This window comes from Balaenoptera ricei, chromosome 1 (genome assembly GCF_028023285.1).
Source record: "Balaenoptera ricei isolate mBalRic1 chromosome 1, mBalRic1.hap2, whole genome shotgun sequence".
Taxonomy (NCBI): Eukaryota; Metazoa; Chordata; class Mammalia; order Artiodactyla; family Balaenopteridae; genus Balaenoptera; species Balaenoptera ricei.
The window spans coordinates 6,485,506-6,501,923 of record NC_082639.1 but is presented as its reverse complement, the minus strand read 5'-3'; the positions used below and the strand labels follow the sequence as shown (position 1 = coordinate 6,501,923).

Below are 16,418 nucleotides of genomic sequence, written 5' to 3'. Positions count from 1 at the left end.
CTTGTATGATTGGCTTGTTCAGGCTCTAAACTTAAGCCAGATGGAGAAAGTAATATGTCTCTTTGTGTATTTTCAATTGCTAACACTAGTGGCCTACAGGGACTTGGGAGTTTATTACTGTCTGTTTAGCAGATGATTCATCGAAGCAGAACTTTTGCAGGCACTAGAAAAATTTTTCATTTTCTGGAAATATGTTTAGAAAATTGAAATCCTATCTGAAAGTGCATTTCCTATGTAAAAGGAAGCAATTTAGGTTTGTGCTGCGTGCTTTCATCCTTCTGACTTTGCTTATAGATTGTTGGCATTATTGCTCCTTCATTGTTCTCTCACCCAAAAGTTGTTGTTAACATTTTTTTAATTTTCCTGAATGCCTGAGGATATTTGAAGTGCTTATGTGGAGGTCTTTTCTGGTATCAAGTTTGACCTAAGAGCTTTGGAGAGAGTATATGATAATTTTTATGGTTTTGGCATGACCAAAGAGAATTTTCTCTGCATCTGAGGCATGTAATTACAAACTGACTTGTTTGTTGTTGTCTGAGTAAAGAGGACCAATTTTTCGTTTCTTTGCGTGTGTTGTTTCCTATCTGGCCCATGTAGCATGAGAAAGAGATGGTTCTCCTATTGATCAGTTGTCTCCTCTTTTTGCATTAGAGCATTGCGGGCAAGGACCACGAGGTGTTCCCTCATGGTGTCTTTAGTTCTGAACCCCTGGCACATAGATAATGTTTGGTACAGATTGTTGAAAAAATGAGATATTGGGAAGGATGATAAAAGATTGCACAAGATAAATTACTGGTTATTATGACTGTTCCAAAACTGACATGTAAATAAAATAAAAATTTTATTTAAAATTTTTTATAAGAATTGTGTTGGGTTGGAGCTTGGGGTTTTACGCTTCTCATTATACATTCTTAAAACCTTCAGGCTTTCCTTTTGGGGTTTAGTTCTGGGGAGAAATTTATTAGGGAAACCCTTAACAGTGGAAATTTGGAAGAATGTATAAACCACCTAATATTCCCTAAAGATGGAAGGGTGTTTTTGGAAGCTGTTATATTTCCTTAAGACAGAGATAATACATCTTTCGAGAAACCATTTTTCCTGGAAAATAATTAGAATAGTAAGTAGAGTTGGAAGATGTAAAAAATTGTAATTGAAGGCAAAGGAATCTTGCTTTGAGGTTGTCACTTTTATTTGAGTCAGCTCTTATGTTTATTCTTGAGAGGAGCTCTGGAAATTTGGAGAAGTGGCTAGAAAGAGTCTTCAGAAGATAATGCACTGTGAGACATCCTGAGACATTTTCCAAGGCTATCCAAATTACTTTTTATTTTGCAGGTGGAAATAATTTTAACTACAGGTTCTTTCCCTTTTAAATTAATGTTACGGGTTATGAAACCCCTTTTGTATACTTGTACCCATTATATGTTTACTAGGGTACACTTTTTCCTTTAAAAGTTAGAGAAAACAATTTGTATACAGAAAGCATAGTTTACCCTTACGCATTCAGACATTTTTCATTATTGGTGTGATCGAAAATCCCAAACCATATGCTAATTGAGGCCAAAAACTGATTATATTTAAATTTGATATCACTTGTCCTACCTTTTTTCCTATTGCCGGTGAGAAGTTTTAGTTGCTAAAGCATGAGTAAGTGAGTCATTTAACAGAACGTTATTTTAGGAAGGAAATATGAGAAAATGTTAAAGGAAAATCAATTTCGCTCTCTCTTTCCTCTCCTAGCATTTTTGAAACGTTGGGGTTGTTGGAGTGGTCGGATTTTCCCTGGAATTGAGTGAGAAATTCAGAAGACTGAAGCCCAGGCTTACTGTCTACCTTTCACGGAGGCCCAGCCGTGAGAGGACAGAAGAAGGCACGTGGCGAATCATGACAGCTGATAAAGACAAAGACAAAGAGAAAGAGAAGGACCGGGACCGAGATCGGGACCGAGAGAGAGAGAAGAGAGACAAGGCGAGAGAGAGTGAGAATTCAAGGCCACGCAGGAGCTGTACCTTGGAAGGAGGAGCCAAAAATTACGCTGAGAGCGATCACAGCGAAGATGAGGACAATGACAACAATAGTGCCACCACGGAGGAGTCCACGAAGAAGAGCAAGAAGAAGCCCCCGAAAAAGAAATCTCGTTACGAAAGGACAGACACTGGGGAGATAACGTCGTACATCACGGAGGACGATGTCGTCTACAGACCAGGAGGTGAGGCGCCTTTGGGTCTTTACAGTGTTTGTGGTAGAGAAACGATGTCAGCACGTGGATGCAGGCAGGCGTGGAACCCAGAAGAGTGGGTAGTGGTTTGGGGCAGGAAAACTCCAGGTAGTAAACAGCTGCCAGCTTCGGTCAGCTGGGCCTGCTCGTCCTTCACTGTGCCCGCCTGCGCTCGCCTCCTGTCCCGGCCGGGGTGCCCGTCGTTCTTTCCTTGTCTCCTCCTGCTGCTCTTTCTCGCCCTTCACCACCTGCCCAGTAGCTTTCCTCTTTCCACTTCCTCCTTGCCTTTTGTCTTCAACACAGATTCGGCTGTGTCGAGACCCTGCAGAATGGAGTACACAGTGGGACAAGTAAACCTTAAAATTCTTGGGAACAGGACATTTTACATTGGCTACAGGAGTGACCAGAAACTGGAAGGCGTTTTTAATGGCCTTCAGACTAAGGTTTATTCCTCCTGATGACCTCCTTTTCCAAAGTATTGATCTTCAGGGTCTCTAATCAGTGATAATAGATGAAGCCAAGTAGCCTGCTGTGTTTTCCAGGAAAGGTACTGTGTTCACTCAGTATATTGAGGTTATTATAGCAGTTGTTCAGAGAGAGAGAGACAGACAGACAGACCCAGCTTTCAGATGAGATTCAGGGAAACAAGTGATTCAGGACCTGTTGAACACCAGCAGAGCCTTCCTTTTCCATATGACGTATTGTGTGTATTAAGGTCCTTTTCTTACAGAAGTCAGTAAAACTAGCTAAAATCATTTTGTTTGAATTACTTACAGTGCTGAGGAATGATGTGAATTTCATGAGATGTAATTAACAGATGAAAAGCCTCTCAGCTTGATATTTTTCCAGGAACAGGAGATTAAAGAGATTATGTCATTAACCTGGTACAGTTGTTTTGCTGAGGAGTACTGTAACTGTGCTCAACTTCACATGAAGTATCGGATTTTTTCCTCACAAAGGAATTAGTTTTGAATGTCAAAAAATAATCAATATTAGAAATTACACAGATAAGCTTGTATTCGCAACTATGTTTTGGTTAATGATTAACTGAGAAGATATTTTTGCGATATAAAATTATCAAAGTTGAGGTTTGGGGGAAGTTGGAGCTCTGCTATAGAGATTTGGTGATGTGTGGGTTACAGTACTATCAGGATCTTTGATTCAGACTTAGATGTCGGATAGTCAGATTTTCTTAGCCACTGAAGACTTACCACAGATTGCTTGCTATGAACCTGTGTAGTTCTAGATCACGAGAAAGGAACAGAGTAGGTTAACTCCTTTAGATATAGATTACAAGATGATAACTTAAAAATAAGGAAAGATCTTATTTGTTAGCCTTTTCTCTTGATACATAACAATTCAGTGTGGTACCTATACTATGATCTTTTGGATCACTGTCAAAAGTCTGGCTGCCTTGTGCAGTACTAAATGCCAGCCTTTCTCAGTGGACTTGTTACTACTGTGTCAGTGGGGATGCTTCCTCAAAATATGTGTAGTCAGAACATGTGGGAAATGCTGCACGTACTGTCCCTCATGTGAGAGAGTCATAATTAATGACTCTGAGAAGTCCTGCAGTGAAGGAAACCTCTTTAGCGTTGAAAAAAAAAAATCTGCCGTTTTTCCCATATATGGGCCTGTGGCATCCTGTTTCTGCTGAGTATCTCCCTAAGAAAAACCATTTTTGAGAAAACTGGTTTGAGAACCGTTGCCCATTCATACTGCATATTCTACAGGATGAAAGGAAATCCTTCCTGCTTGGTGTTTAGAAGACTCTGTGGGGGAAGGTTGTAATGGCTTCTTTTCAAAACAGCAGGTTCTTGTTTTTGGGAAGAACTGTTTACTCAGGGAGGCAGACATTGTTTCAGTAAATCTGAGGACCTTTGTGAAATGTGAAAAAGATACAGCCTCTCTGGAAGCTAAATATGTTATAAAGGATGTACGACAACCAAAAATGGCTATGAAAGTTTTCTTTGGCTCTCAGAGCATAACTACTTCCTGGGAGGTGCCCCTTGTGCTTGGGTGGCTGACAGCTGCGGCCTGGGCTTTGCATCCTGCCAGGTCCTGCCAGTCTGTAAGAGTAAGTAGGAGTAAGTAAGAGTCTTACTCTTTGGTAAGGAGACTGTTTCTGACCACCTCAGTGGTTTCATTTCTTTTGCGGTTATGCATTCGAAGCTAAATGACTTCTCCAAATAGCTTCTTTCTCAATGGAGGCTTTTAAGATAGTGCCTATTCTTTAGGTTTGTCTAAACTGAAGAATCAGAAGTAGGGTACTGTAGTCAGAATCCCAGCTGGGACTTGATTCTTTTCTTTCCTTCGTCTTTCTTTTTGGTCTTTCTCTTTCTTGGTGCAAAGTACTACAGTAACATCTTCTGTTAGTGATGAAAAACCATTATCCTCACCCAGTTGCAGAGATTCTCTGTGGTTAGTTGTATCTTAAGTGTTTCAGTAGGGACTTTATGGGGCATCATAAGGGATTTCTTCAGTGTATTATTATTATTCTCATTTGTTTCTTTAGGATGTAGATCACAAATTAATTTTTTTCTTTTTCCTTTTCTGAGTTGGTTTTAATACTCAAATTAAATATAAATTATAAATACCCCCCAAAATGTCATTAAGAATGAGCCTAGCAGTGAGTGATACCGTGAGGATAAAAATAGACTTTTATATAACTATACTTCCTTGTCCTAGGGGGACAGGCCTATGTTCAGATTATTTGGTCTGAGAAGAATGAGGTTTTACTGAGAAATCGGGTATTTAGAATTTGTCACTAGCTAAGGTTTAACCTCATGCCTGGTTACAACCAGTTCTCTTTTGTTCCTGTTCATCATCTCTGGAGTTACCTTTATTTTGCCCTTAGAAGCTCAGCATAATGGACTTTTAGTTGCAGTGCCCATGTTACCTCCTGCCTCGGGGTCTTTGCACCCACTGTTGCCTCAGGTTAGTGACCCCCGCCCCCCCCCATCCCCAACACACACACAGACATACTTACTTAACTGCTATCCTTTCTTCATTTCTCCCATTCCAGTGTCATTGCCTTTCCCCTCCCACGTTTTCCAGATTTCCTTAATAGATACTGTCCTGGCATTATGTATCTTTTCTTCTAGCACTTACAACAGTAATAATTTTCTATTTATTTCTGTTACTATTTTAGGATTAATAACTGTCTCTCTCTTCCATAAAGGCAGCAACTCTGTTTTTGCTTATCACTGAAGTCCTGGAATCTACAACAGTGTACACATAGTGTGTATTCCATAATATTTGTTTGCATGTGTTTGTTTGTTAGTTTTGTTTTTGGCCTCGCCGCTTGGCTTGCGGGATCTTAGTTCCCCGACCAGGGATTGAACCCGGGCCCACGGCAGTGAAAGCGCCAAGTCCTAACCACTGGACCACCAGGGAACTCCCAGTATTTGTTGAATAAATAAGTTTCTGAAAATTTTTTTCAAAAATATATTGACTGATAAATGATGTCAAAGTTAGAATAATGCTTCTGGAAGTCCATCTTGAATCATTTATTTCCCAATGGATGATTTAACAGACTTGTTATAAAATAAAAACCAAAACAAAAACATTGTGGAGCTCTGTTTATATCTTGCATCTGTGTCTAATCTGACTTCTTTGTTGTCTGTCAGCCGTTACTCTACTTTTGAGATGACTGTCACGGTAACAAATTGATTCATTACACAGCTGTGTGCAGCCAGATTTCCCTTATGGGCCTCTTTAGCATAGAGTATTGATTTCTAAAGTTTGCTGTGGGTGGCATATAAATTTATCTGCTTTTTTCTTCTTTTCCCTAGCTTTATTGAGATATAATTGACACATGACATTAAACATAAGATGTATAACATAGTTATTTTATATATGTATATAATACAAAATGATTATACCACAATGAGGTTAATTAATACATCCATTACGACCCATAATTACAGTTTTGTGTGTGTGTGTGGGTGTGCGTGGTGTGAACTTTTAAAATCTATTCTCTTAGCAACTTTCAAATATACACGGCAGTATTCTTGACTATAATCACCGTGCTGTACATTACATCCCCAGAACTTATTCATCTTATAATTGGAAGTTTGTACCCTTTGACTGCCTTCACCCATTTCCCCTACCCCTATCCCCCACCTCCACACCTGTGGCAACCACTAATCTGTTCTCTGTTTCTGAGTTTGGTTTTCTTAGATCCCACATCTAAGTGAGATCATACAGTATTTCTCTGTCTGACTTTTTCACTTAGCATGATACCCTCAGGGTTCATCCATGTTGTTGCAAACGGCAGGATTTCCCTCTTTTTTTTTAGTGGCTGAATAATGTTCTGTTGTATACCTGTGCATTTTCTTTATTCCTTCATCCATCAGTGGACCCTTAGATTGCTTCTGGGTCTTGGCTATTGTAAATAATGCTGCAGTGAACCTAGGGGTACAGATATCTCTTCCAGATAGCGATTTTATTTCCTTCAGATATATACCCAGAGGTGGAATTGCTGGATCAAATGGTAGTCATATTTTTAATTTTTGGAGAAACTCCCATGCTGCTTTCCAATTTACATTCCCACCAATAGGATATTCACTATTTTCAGTTAGATACTGTGATTCCTTTATTCTTGATCAGGTAAAAGAGTCAAAAAATTAAATTCAAATCATTGGGAGATATTATTTCATTTTGGCAGGTCACTTTTGCTTGCTATTTCGATAAGGAAAGTGTTCTTTAAAATGTGCATATTAAGCTGGTTCTCTGTTGTTTGTATTCTGTCATTTCAGCTGATAATTTTTGATTCTCCCATTTACCCTAGACACATTCGTAGAATAAAAGAAATCTCCATCACATACAAGAGAGGAGGAAAAAAATCCAAGACTCAGAATTTTCAAGTTTGTTATATCTCTGGTTCTTCTGCTTTCATAAACAAAGAGTGAAATTTTTCATGAAGATAAACTTATAAGTTTGTGGTTTATGAAATCTTAGGTGAAATAAAACATTTCCCCCTTTTATTTGCAAATTTTCCTTATTGTTTGGAACTGGGGGCTTGAACTGATAAAGGAAAGGACCTAGAAACTAGAATTGATTTTATATTGAACATTGAGATGTTAATTCCTTTTGATGCAAATGGAATCTAAGCTGGAAAAATCTAAACAAAATGAAACCTGGGGATCTAGTTTGAATTAAAATTACACACACACACACACACACACACACACACACACCCCCCATGGACTATTGAAGTTAAAAGGAGACTATTAATCAAAGCATAATATTGAGTGGATACAAAAGAGTATAATACTGTATGATTCCTTTTATATAAAGTTAAAAAACATGTAAAACTATTCTTTGGTGTTTTGAAGTCAGGATAGCAGTTACACTGATGGGACACTGGTGTCTGGAACAGAGCTTGAAGGGGACTTTCGGGTCTGGTCACGTTCTGTTTTGTGGTGATAGTGCTGGTTACATGGATTTGTTCACTTTGTGAGAATTTATCATGCTTTGCACTTTGCTGTATGTGTGTTATACTTCAATGAAAAATTTACTTAAAAAGAAAAAGGAAAGTTAAAACGTGAAACTTTAAAAACTGTATAGTCTCCCTTTGGTTCAAGTTTCTATTTAAGGAGGGAAGGGAGTTACCAGCATTTTAACAAATGGTCTGTCCTAACATTTAGCTGCTGATTCTTCACTGAGGGGTTGGTCTTTGACCAGTTAAGAGGCTGAATTTGGTTTCAGAGTCTTGATTTTCTGAATAATTGAAAGCTTATCTACTGCAATCACACAGATAAACATTTCCTTTCTAAAATAAAGGTGAACAAAACTCTGGCTTTTGGTGTTCCAGGACATACATTTTAGGAGAAAATAAAAGCTCATTTGATCTGCAGCTTTCTATCCATGTCTTTTATATGTAGAAGAATTTTAGGTAGAAGTGACATGAAAGTGAAGGTGTCTTCTTGAGGCATTCTTATTTGGGAGGGGGCATGAGTTTTTCTGATGATTGTGAGAATATTTTTGGTGTAACAAGAAACATGAGTTCTGGCATAAAGGAACCTTTAGGGATGATAGTGGTTTGACTTGTTTACAAGTTCATTTGCACTTCATAAACCTAATATTAACCTCCTTAGAGCCTTTCAGTGGATCCCATTTGCTAGTAGGACAAAGTCCAAAATCTTCACATGGCACACCAGACTGTGATATGATTGCCTATCTCCACAGTCATCTTTAGATTTTTTTTAATCTGGGAAGAAGCACAGTGAGGCAGTGCATGAGTTTGCAAGGGCTGTCATAATAAAGTACCACAAACTGAGTAGCTTAAACAACAGAAATCTGTTGTCTCACAGTTTTGTAGGCTACAAGTTCGAGATCAAGGCCTCGGTAGGGTCATGCTCCTGCTGAAGGTGCAAGGGAAGAATCTGTCTATTCCAGGCCTCTCCTAGCTTCTGATAGTTCCTGGACTTGTACTAGCATAACTGCAGACTTCACATGGCATTCTCTTTGTGTGCCTGTTTTTGTGTCTCACCAAATTTCTCCTTTTTATACAGACATCAGTCATTGGAGTAGGGCCCTACCTCATTCTAACTAGTTACGTCTGCAGTGATTGGTTTTCCAAGGAAGGACACATTTTGAGGCACTGAGGGTTAGGACTTGAATGTATGAATTTTGGGGAGATGCAGTTCAACCCGTAACAGGCAGGAAGAGCTTTGTTGCTACGTGGACTCAGGTTTGAGTGACCCAAGGTTTAATGACCACTTCAGCTCTCTTAGTTGTGTGTCCTTGGAATAGTTGTGAAAATGTATTTCTTACTTTTAATCACTATAATGTGTACTTTTAGTTGTGGATTGCATTAATTTTTATTTTTTCTGTTTTGAAATTTTATTTCAACTTTTCCCAAGCCTCAAGAAATGATTGCCTTTTAAGTGTTTATTAGGAAATTATTCAAATTCTAAATATATGTAAAAGAAAAAATTTTAGCACATAAAAAGTTACTACTTTATGAGGGTAGAAGAAACAAGAGGAACTTCTAAAATTATTCTAACCAAAAGAATGGAAGGTGGTAGAGTTTTGAGACTAGTTAACCACATCTTTTTCTATTTCATAAGGAAAGGGTCCTTAAGTACAGTGAGACATGTCCTCTAGACGCTTGCCAGAGCGCCTGGGGTTGGCCACAGGTGGGCGTCCCATGAGAGTTGGTTAGAAATGCACAGTCTCAGGTTCCACCTCAGACCTACTGAGTCAGAATTTTTGTTTTCAAAAGGTAATTTAAATACACATTAAAATTTGAGAATCACTAATGTAGACCAGCGCTTCCCGGTCTTTTTCAAGTTAATGCACAAATATAAAATGAGCACATTGCCTTGAGGGTTGAGAGGACCAGCATCCCAGCATACCTGTCACTTATTTACAGCAGAGTGGAATTTAGGCAGATCCAAAAAAGGGAGAAAAGGAAGATACTCTTTCATGGCTAGAGTTGCTGTGTGTGTTTTTTTTTTTTTTTAATTTTATTTATTTATTTATTTACTTATGGCTGTGTTGGGTCTTTGTTGCTGTGCGCGGGCTTTCTCTAGTTGCTACTCTCCGTTGCGGTGCGTGGGCTTCTCATTGCGGTGGCTTCTCTTGTTGCAGAGCACGGGCTCTAGAGCACAGGCTCAGTCGTGGCACATGGGCCTAGTTGCTCCGCAGCATGTGGGATCTTCCCGGACCAGGGCTCGAACCCGTGTCCCCTTTGTTGGCAGGCGGATTCTTAACCCCTGCGCCACCAGGGAATCCCCCATGGCTTGAGATTTTGATGTAAAATGCAGCATATGTAGTTCAGGAGGAATAGAGGTGGCTGTAGAATTAAATTGTGACCAGTCAACTGGGAAAGATTTGGATCTTCTAAAGTGCCTGATTGCAAAAGGAACTGTGAACTTGGGTGCAAATAGACAGATGTGAGGGAGAGAGGGAGCTGTAATCATGGATAACTAACCGTTTTTAAAACACCTGCTCGTTTCCAGTACTGGGCTTGCTTTACACGTGTTGTTTCTAGTCCCCAAAGTCTCTACACAAATCAGTCATTGTTTCCCTGTAGTACATATGGGGACAGAGAGGCCACACAGCTAGTTTGTAAGACCGCACGGGCCTGGCAGAATTGGTTAAAGCCAAGAATGGATGGACATTTGCAAAAACTACCGAAGATAATAAAAATAATAAACACACTTACGGTGAAAGATAAAGAAGGGATAGGCCCATTTCTTAGAAAATGCAAATGAAATAATTACTTGGCTCTTCTTCTTTCTCCTACTCCTAGTTACATCTTGCCTGCTTCTGAAAATTGTTTCTCTCTCACTTGCTAGACACATATAAAGAACTGTTAAAAAGGTAAATGCATAACAATTACGGGAAGTATGCTGAGTGGGGCGAGGTAAATATTCTGTTGTAGAATATTTAGGCTACTGTTGAAACCTTACCCCAGCAACTGAAAGAGAGATACATGGTTTATGTGACTAATAAATGTGAGCATATTGTATTCATTCAAGTTTTTTTAATGCAAGCTGGGGAACATTGGCCACATCACACACAAAAATAATTTGTTGGTAGAATAACACACAGAATGGGTGGAAACCTGCCTGATCAAGGGAAGTTCCGATTCTGGGTCAGCAGAAACTACTGACCATTCCATCTGGGTGCTACCACTGGAATAGGCGTCCTTCAGCATTTTCCTGTCTTGCTGTCACTCAGCTCCAGTCACAGTCTCAGAAGAGTAAATTTGGTTGGTGAAGCTTGAATTGCATGTCTGTGTCTTGGATCAAAAAAGACAGATCTTGATTTATTGCTCCCCCTAAAACTGCACATGGTGGAGCTACAGTAATTCCCCTCAGTGGAATTCGGGAGCTGTTTGGTGGGGGAAGTAGATGAGAGATGGCCAGGAGAACAGCATGTGTTCCCTGTGTACCACTTTATCAGGAGACTCTCACTGTGTCACCAGATTCAAGGAGAACTTCTAACGACATATGGATATTTATAAATAGTTTGTTTTGCTATGCATGTGCTAGGTAAATAGAGGAACGATGTCAGTGGAACGTGCGACTTGTGCTGGTTCATATGCAGCTTTTCTAGGCAAGAGGTGTGTGACTTGAGGAAGTGGAATTATAGTGTGCAATTATATGGTATAATATAGGCTTATAGTTTAGCAGAAAAGGAAAAAGTAGATGAGAATTTAAACCTTCAATTTGGCTGTTGCACCAACGAGAGCCCTTTCATCTCTCTTTAAAGTGAAATGAAAACATGAGCACCTGTCCTGGGGCTCCTTATCCAGAGAGGTGCACCCCACCTTACGTGCCTGCTGTTGCTCGCCTTTACAGAAGCCCCGTGTTAATCTGCACTGTTTCGGTACCTTCGAGGCAGCATCTGCTGTTTTTATGTATTTTAAATATTCCCTGAGGCAGCCTTCAGCACCTCTGTGTGCCTGCTTGGGCTAGGCTGTGTTATTTCTTGAGGTTATACTTACTGATTTAAAAAAAAAGGGGGGGGGACTTTCCTAGTGGCGCAGTGGTTAAGAATCCGCCTGCCAACACAGGGGACATGGGTTCGAGCCCTGGTCTGGGAAGATCCCACATGCCGCAGAGCAGCTAAGCCCATGCACCACAACTACTGAGCCTGTGCTCTAGAGCCCGCATGCCACAACTACTGAAGCCTGGGTGCCTAGAGCCCGTGCTCCACAGCAAGAGAAGCCACCGCAATGAGAAGCCCGCGCACCGCAACCGAAAGTAGCCCCCGCTTGCCGCAACTAGAGAAAGCCCACACAGAAACGAAGACCCAACGCAGCCAAATAAATAGATAAATAAATTTATATTTAAAAAAACCCGGTAATCTGATTTTAGAGTTGCAGTAGTTTTAGGTAAGCTACCCCTTACCCTGTATTTTATTTTTAGTAAACATTTTTTGCATAACATGAGGTTTTTCCAACAACATATATATTGTGTTACAGCAGAAATGTCTACGTGAGAAACAGTGAGCCACAATGTATTCTTAACCTATATATTCCAAAAGAAACAGAAATGTTCTATATGTGGCCATTTGAAAATCACCCTTGATAATGGCAGGTATATGTTATGGATAAATAGTAATCCTTTGAAGGCATTTTTATGAACAATTAATCCTCAAACTCAGAGATCTAGCTTTCTGGTAATCTATTCACCTGTTTCCTGGATCCCACTTTTAGCCTGCATCCAGAAATCCTCTGGACACCCCGCAGCCCCCAAGGACCTCTGATCTGTGGTCTCACCCCTTCTCACAGTCCCTTTACCCCTTGACGTTTCACACCGGGTTTCAATGCCGCCATTCCCATTTCTCTTGTGTCTTTTCCTTGCTGTTCCACTCCAGAAGGACAGGGATCTTTTTCCTTTTAGCTCACTGATGTACCCCAGTTACCTAGAAAAGTGTCTAGGACATTCTAGGCACTTTGTTATTTTTTCCGCAGATGTTTATCAGCATAGGCAGGGGTGGTGACTCCGCACTTGCGTGTTCACCCTGTGTTTCTTGGGCGGCCTCTCGTGAATAGCATTGGCTCAGCTGTGCTGCCTTTAGGAGTTGGGCAGTAAACACATGTACAGAGTGGCTGATGTAAGGACTTCCTTGAGAAGGGTCCTCAGGCTGAAATTTGTATGTAGAAAAGACTATCCAGAAAGTTTCCTTTGGTTTTAAAAATTGGTATTCAGTTTGTTAAAGTTATAAATTAGAATACATGGCACTACTTCTTAAAAGTTCAGCTTACAAATCTTATACCTTTATAAATTAAATAAATTTTAACAGTCACTTTTAAGGGATTTTTGAATTGTGATTGGTCTTGTTTTTAAAGTAATATCTTCAACATTTAGGCTTGCTTATTAAGTAAAATAAATTTAATATGTGGTTTCTATTGTTAAGGGATCTTTTAACACAAACCTTCTCAAAGTACTTAATGCTTCTAATAAATGAAGTAAATCATACCTATGAATGAAGTGAACCTATGAATGAAGTGCCTTAAATATTTCAGTGCTGTGTGTAAGCTCACTTAGGTTTCAGTCTTCACCGCCCGTCTGAATCAGTTTCACACACGGGGGAGGTGGGTAGTTGCGAGGGACAACCTCTGTGCCTTTGTTTCTTCACTAGCGAAATGGGGATCAGAGTACCCGCCCCAGGGGCTTTACACGAGTACACACGCATACACACAGGGCTTTTTTAGAGAGGCCAGGCATATAGTATGCTCCTAGGTAGTGTTACTTTGAAAAATTGGAATTAAAGGATATTGTTGTAAGCCACATTCTTTTAACTATAAAAAGACGAAAAATATCACATCCTGATTTCTTATTAACCCCAAAAATGTTAATATACTTTTGATTCTCTCAAGTCTTTCTTTAATTCTGAATGCTCTCAGGGATAGAAGATGTGTCAATTTAAGGAGGTAATTACCACCAAATTGGGGTTACTTAATTTTTAATCCTCCTAGGTTGAAAAGCTATGTATCTACTAATGGGAGATATTTATAGTCACTAAGCCTCCATCTTCAGAACTCTAAAGAGAGATGGCTTCTGACCTCACATTATCTAATTCTTTGACTATTCGTAAAAGTCGGCAACTCTTTTATGGTTGGCTGCCTGTTTTTTGGTTTTTTTTTAATTAAAAAAGTTTCACTTTTGGCTGGAAAGGCTGTTGAACACAATGGGACCCTAAGATACGCGTGCTTCCTCTCCAAAGATGAAGGGCTTTGACCCTCTTAGGATCTCATGTTCTATTTTCTTAGGACTGTGTAATCCTTATGGGTATTTGAAATGTTCAGTGGAATGTTTGCCTGCCTAGTGATGACAACCGCTCATGAACTTATCCTGTGACACAGGAGTGGGCTCAGGCAAAAACTTCTCCTAGGAAGCTGCTTTGCCTGTTCAAATGCTCAAAAAAATATCTCAATGAAGCGCGGAAACCACACGGAATTCCTGGTGAAGGTTATTTTGAGAGGGGACATTACTCTGCTCTCAACGACCTGTGCTCTGTTGTTAATGTAGCTACTGCTGAACATGAGTTCTGGCCGTTCAGGACTCCATTCGGGGGGGTCAGTCACGATGCGGTCCCAGTTCTGTATATTTGTGTGTCTGAGTCTGAATTGGACTTGCCTCTTGCTGTTGGTTTCAGTTTGCCATAGTTGATAGAGAGATTTCCTTTTGGTGGAATTGGTTACCAACTTTAGTTATTGCTCCTTAAGACCCTCTCTGAGTATCATGGTAAACACAACGCGCACCCCCCCCCCCCCCCCCGTTTTTTTGGTCTCAGTAGAACCTGCATCTTTCTAGTTCATTGAAAGCATTATATGAAGTTGAAAAAGGGAGCAGGATTTATCAAGAACCCCTTATCACTATTTTGATAAAGAGACTTAAAAGCCCAGTTTTCTTTTCTTTTCTTTTTTTTTTAATTGATGGTATGTCACTTGGCCTGTTAATGCCCTGTTCACAGGTTGCAGAGAGCAAGCATACCTGTTCCACTTTGAGTTCACTGTTGTCCTCTATGTCAAGTTCCCAGCATGGTTTTCACCCAAGAAAAGGTACAAGAAAAATGATAAAAAATGAATGGTAAAGAAGTCCAAACTAGGTGAGAAGAGTAGAAGAGATCACCTCGACATTAGATGGCAGGTGGATTTCATCTCCTCTTCCAGGTGAACGAGGCTGAATGTAGTCCGTTTGGAAGGAGTGCTCTGGTCAGCTGACAGTGTTGTTCTTGGGTGCAGATGTGGGAATATTTCCATCCTTGATCTAGATTTATAAAATGAGTTGAGTTTTCAGCCCAGATGGAGAATGTGACAAGGAACTTGGAGATGCAGTATTAGAGGCACTTTGTTATCCTCGTAGGCACTGGCTGAAAGGTGTATTTTGTAATCTTTAGCTCAGTATGCTTGATATTAACCACTGGAAAAATTCTTGAGCATTTCATAGCAGAAGGTTTCTGAGCATATGTGTCATTAATGAATAAAAACCCTTTTACGAGGTAGTCTTCTATGGTGTAATTTCACATTTTCAGCTGAGCTACTTGACTTACTTAGCATTTCTAGAGCAGTGGTCAGCAAACTCTCTCTGTAAAGGGCCAGAGAGTAAATATTTTCAGCTTCTCTGTAGGCCATACAGTCTCTGTTGAAACTGCACAGCTCTGCACTTGTGGCGTGAAAGCAGTGACAGATAAGATATAAGTGAGTGAGGTGGCTGTGTTCCAATAAAACTTTACTTACGGACAGTGAAATTTGAATTTCATGTGATTTTCACATGTCAAAAAAATATTCTTTTCTTCCTCCAACCATTAAAAAAATGTAAAAACCATTCTGTACTTGTGGGCCTTACAAAAACAGGTCATGGGTCAGATTTGACCTACAGGCCATAGTGCCGATCTTTGCTCTGTGGGTTTCCTGCCTCAACTTCTAGTTCTGCCTGTTTCTATAATCCTTAAAATTCTTTCATCACCTACTATTTTATGCTGCATTAAAAAATTTTTTTACTTTGATTTATCCAGTTAAATTAAAACATATTTTTTACTTGTCTATATTGTTGAAACCATTTAGGTATTAAATTTTAACTTTTTCTGCTTCCTATCAAGCTCTACGAGGCATAGAATGATACCTTATAAATAAGGTATTTGCTGGGATGGTGACACTTTGAAACTCTGTTTATTTCTGTTTTCTTTTTGAAAGAGTGTATGTACGTATCCTCTATAAAGAATCTGAATAGAAACTGAATGAGAAAAGAATGTGAATTAGTTAAGATGTCATCATTATAAACTAGCACAAATCATGACTATCTTCAGAGGTGTTATTACCTAACAGCTGTGTGATACGTCTTGGGGAGTCTTGGTCATTGGTCGGTTGTAAAGCAAGCTAACAGCCTTCCGGAGACTTCTGTTCCTATGGAACTAGAGCAACTGGATAACACAGCAGCGTGGGGAGAGATCAGGGGGAGGCGGGGGTTCTTTTGTTTGAATCTCCAAGCTGGATACTAAAATCAGCCCAGTGGACTGGGATGAAGGGAGTCCCAATCACAGTGGAACAAGATTTATATTTACCTGGAGTCTAATTGGACTGATATTTCCTGCAGTTATGTTAAAATCCTCTGCCCTTTTGCTTAGTGAGCAAGTGTTTGAACTCTTAAGCTCTGGAGCTTTAGGTTTTGCTGGCTCCATTAATTGTTAAATGTTCCCTTTATTATAATTATATATTGAAGCCTTGCTTTGTAGT

The 16,418-nt window shown here is 39.7% G+C and overlaps 1 protein-coding gene across 5 annotated transcripts in view; it reads left to right on the top strand.

The window, feature by feature from the left end:
• RERE (arginine-glutamic acid dipeptide repeats) overlaps positions 1 to 16,418 on the top strand; it is a 423,843-nt gene that overhangs the window by 158,264 nt on the left and 249,161 nt on the right. For all 5 annotated transcript variants that reach the window (XM_059911901.1, XM_059911983.1, XM_059912037.1 and 2 more), the window contains one exon: positions 1,738 to 2,206. In XM_059911901.1, coding sequence (XP_059767884.1) covers positions 1,882 to 2,206 — 325 coding nt within the window. In that variant the 5' untranslated portion in view covers positions 1,738 to 1,881. The remainder of the gene's footprint in view (positions 1 to 1,737; positions 2,207 to 16,418) is intronic.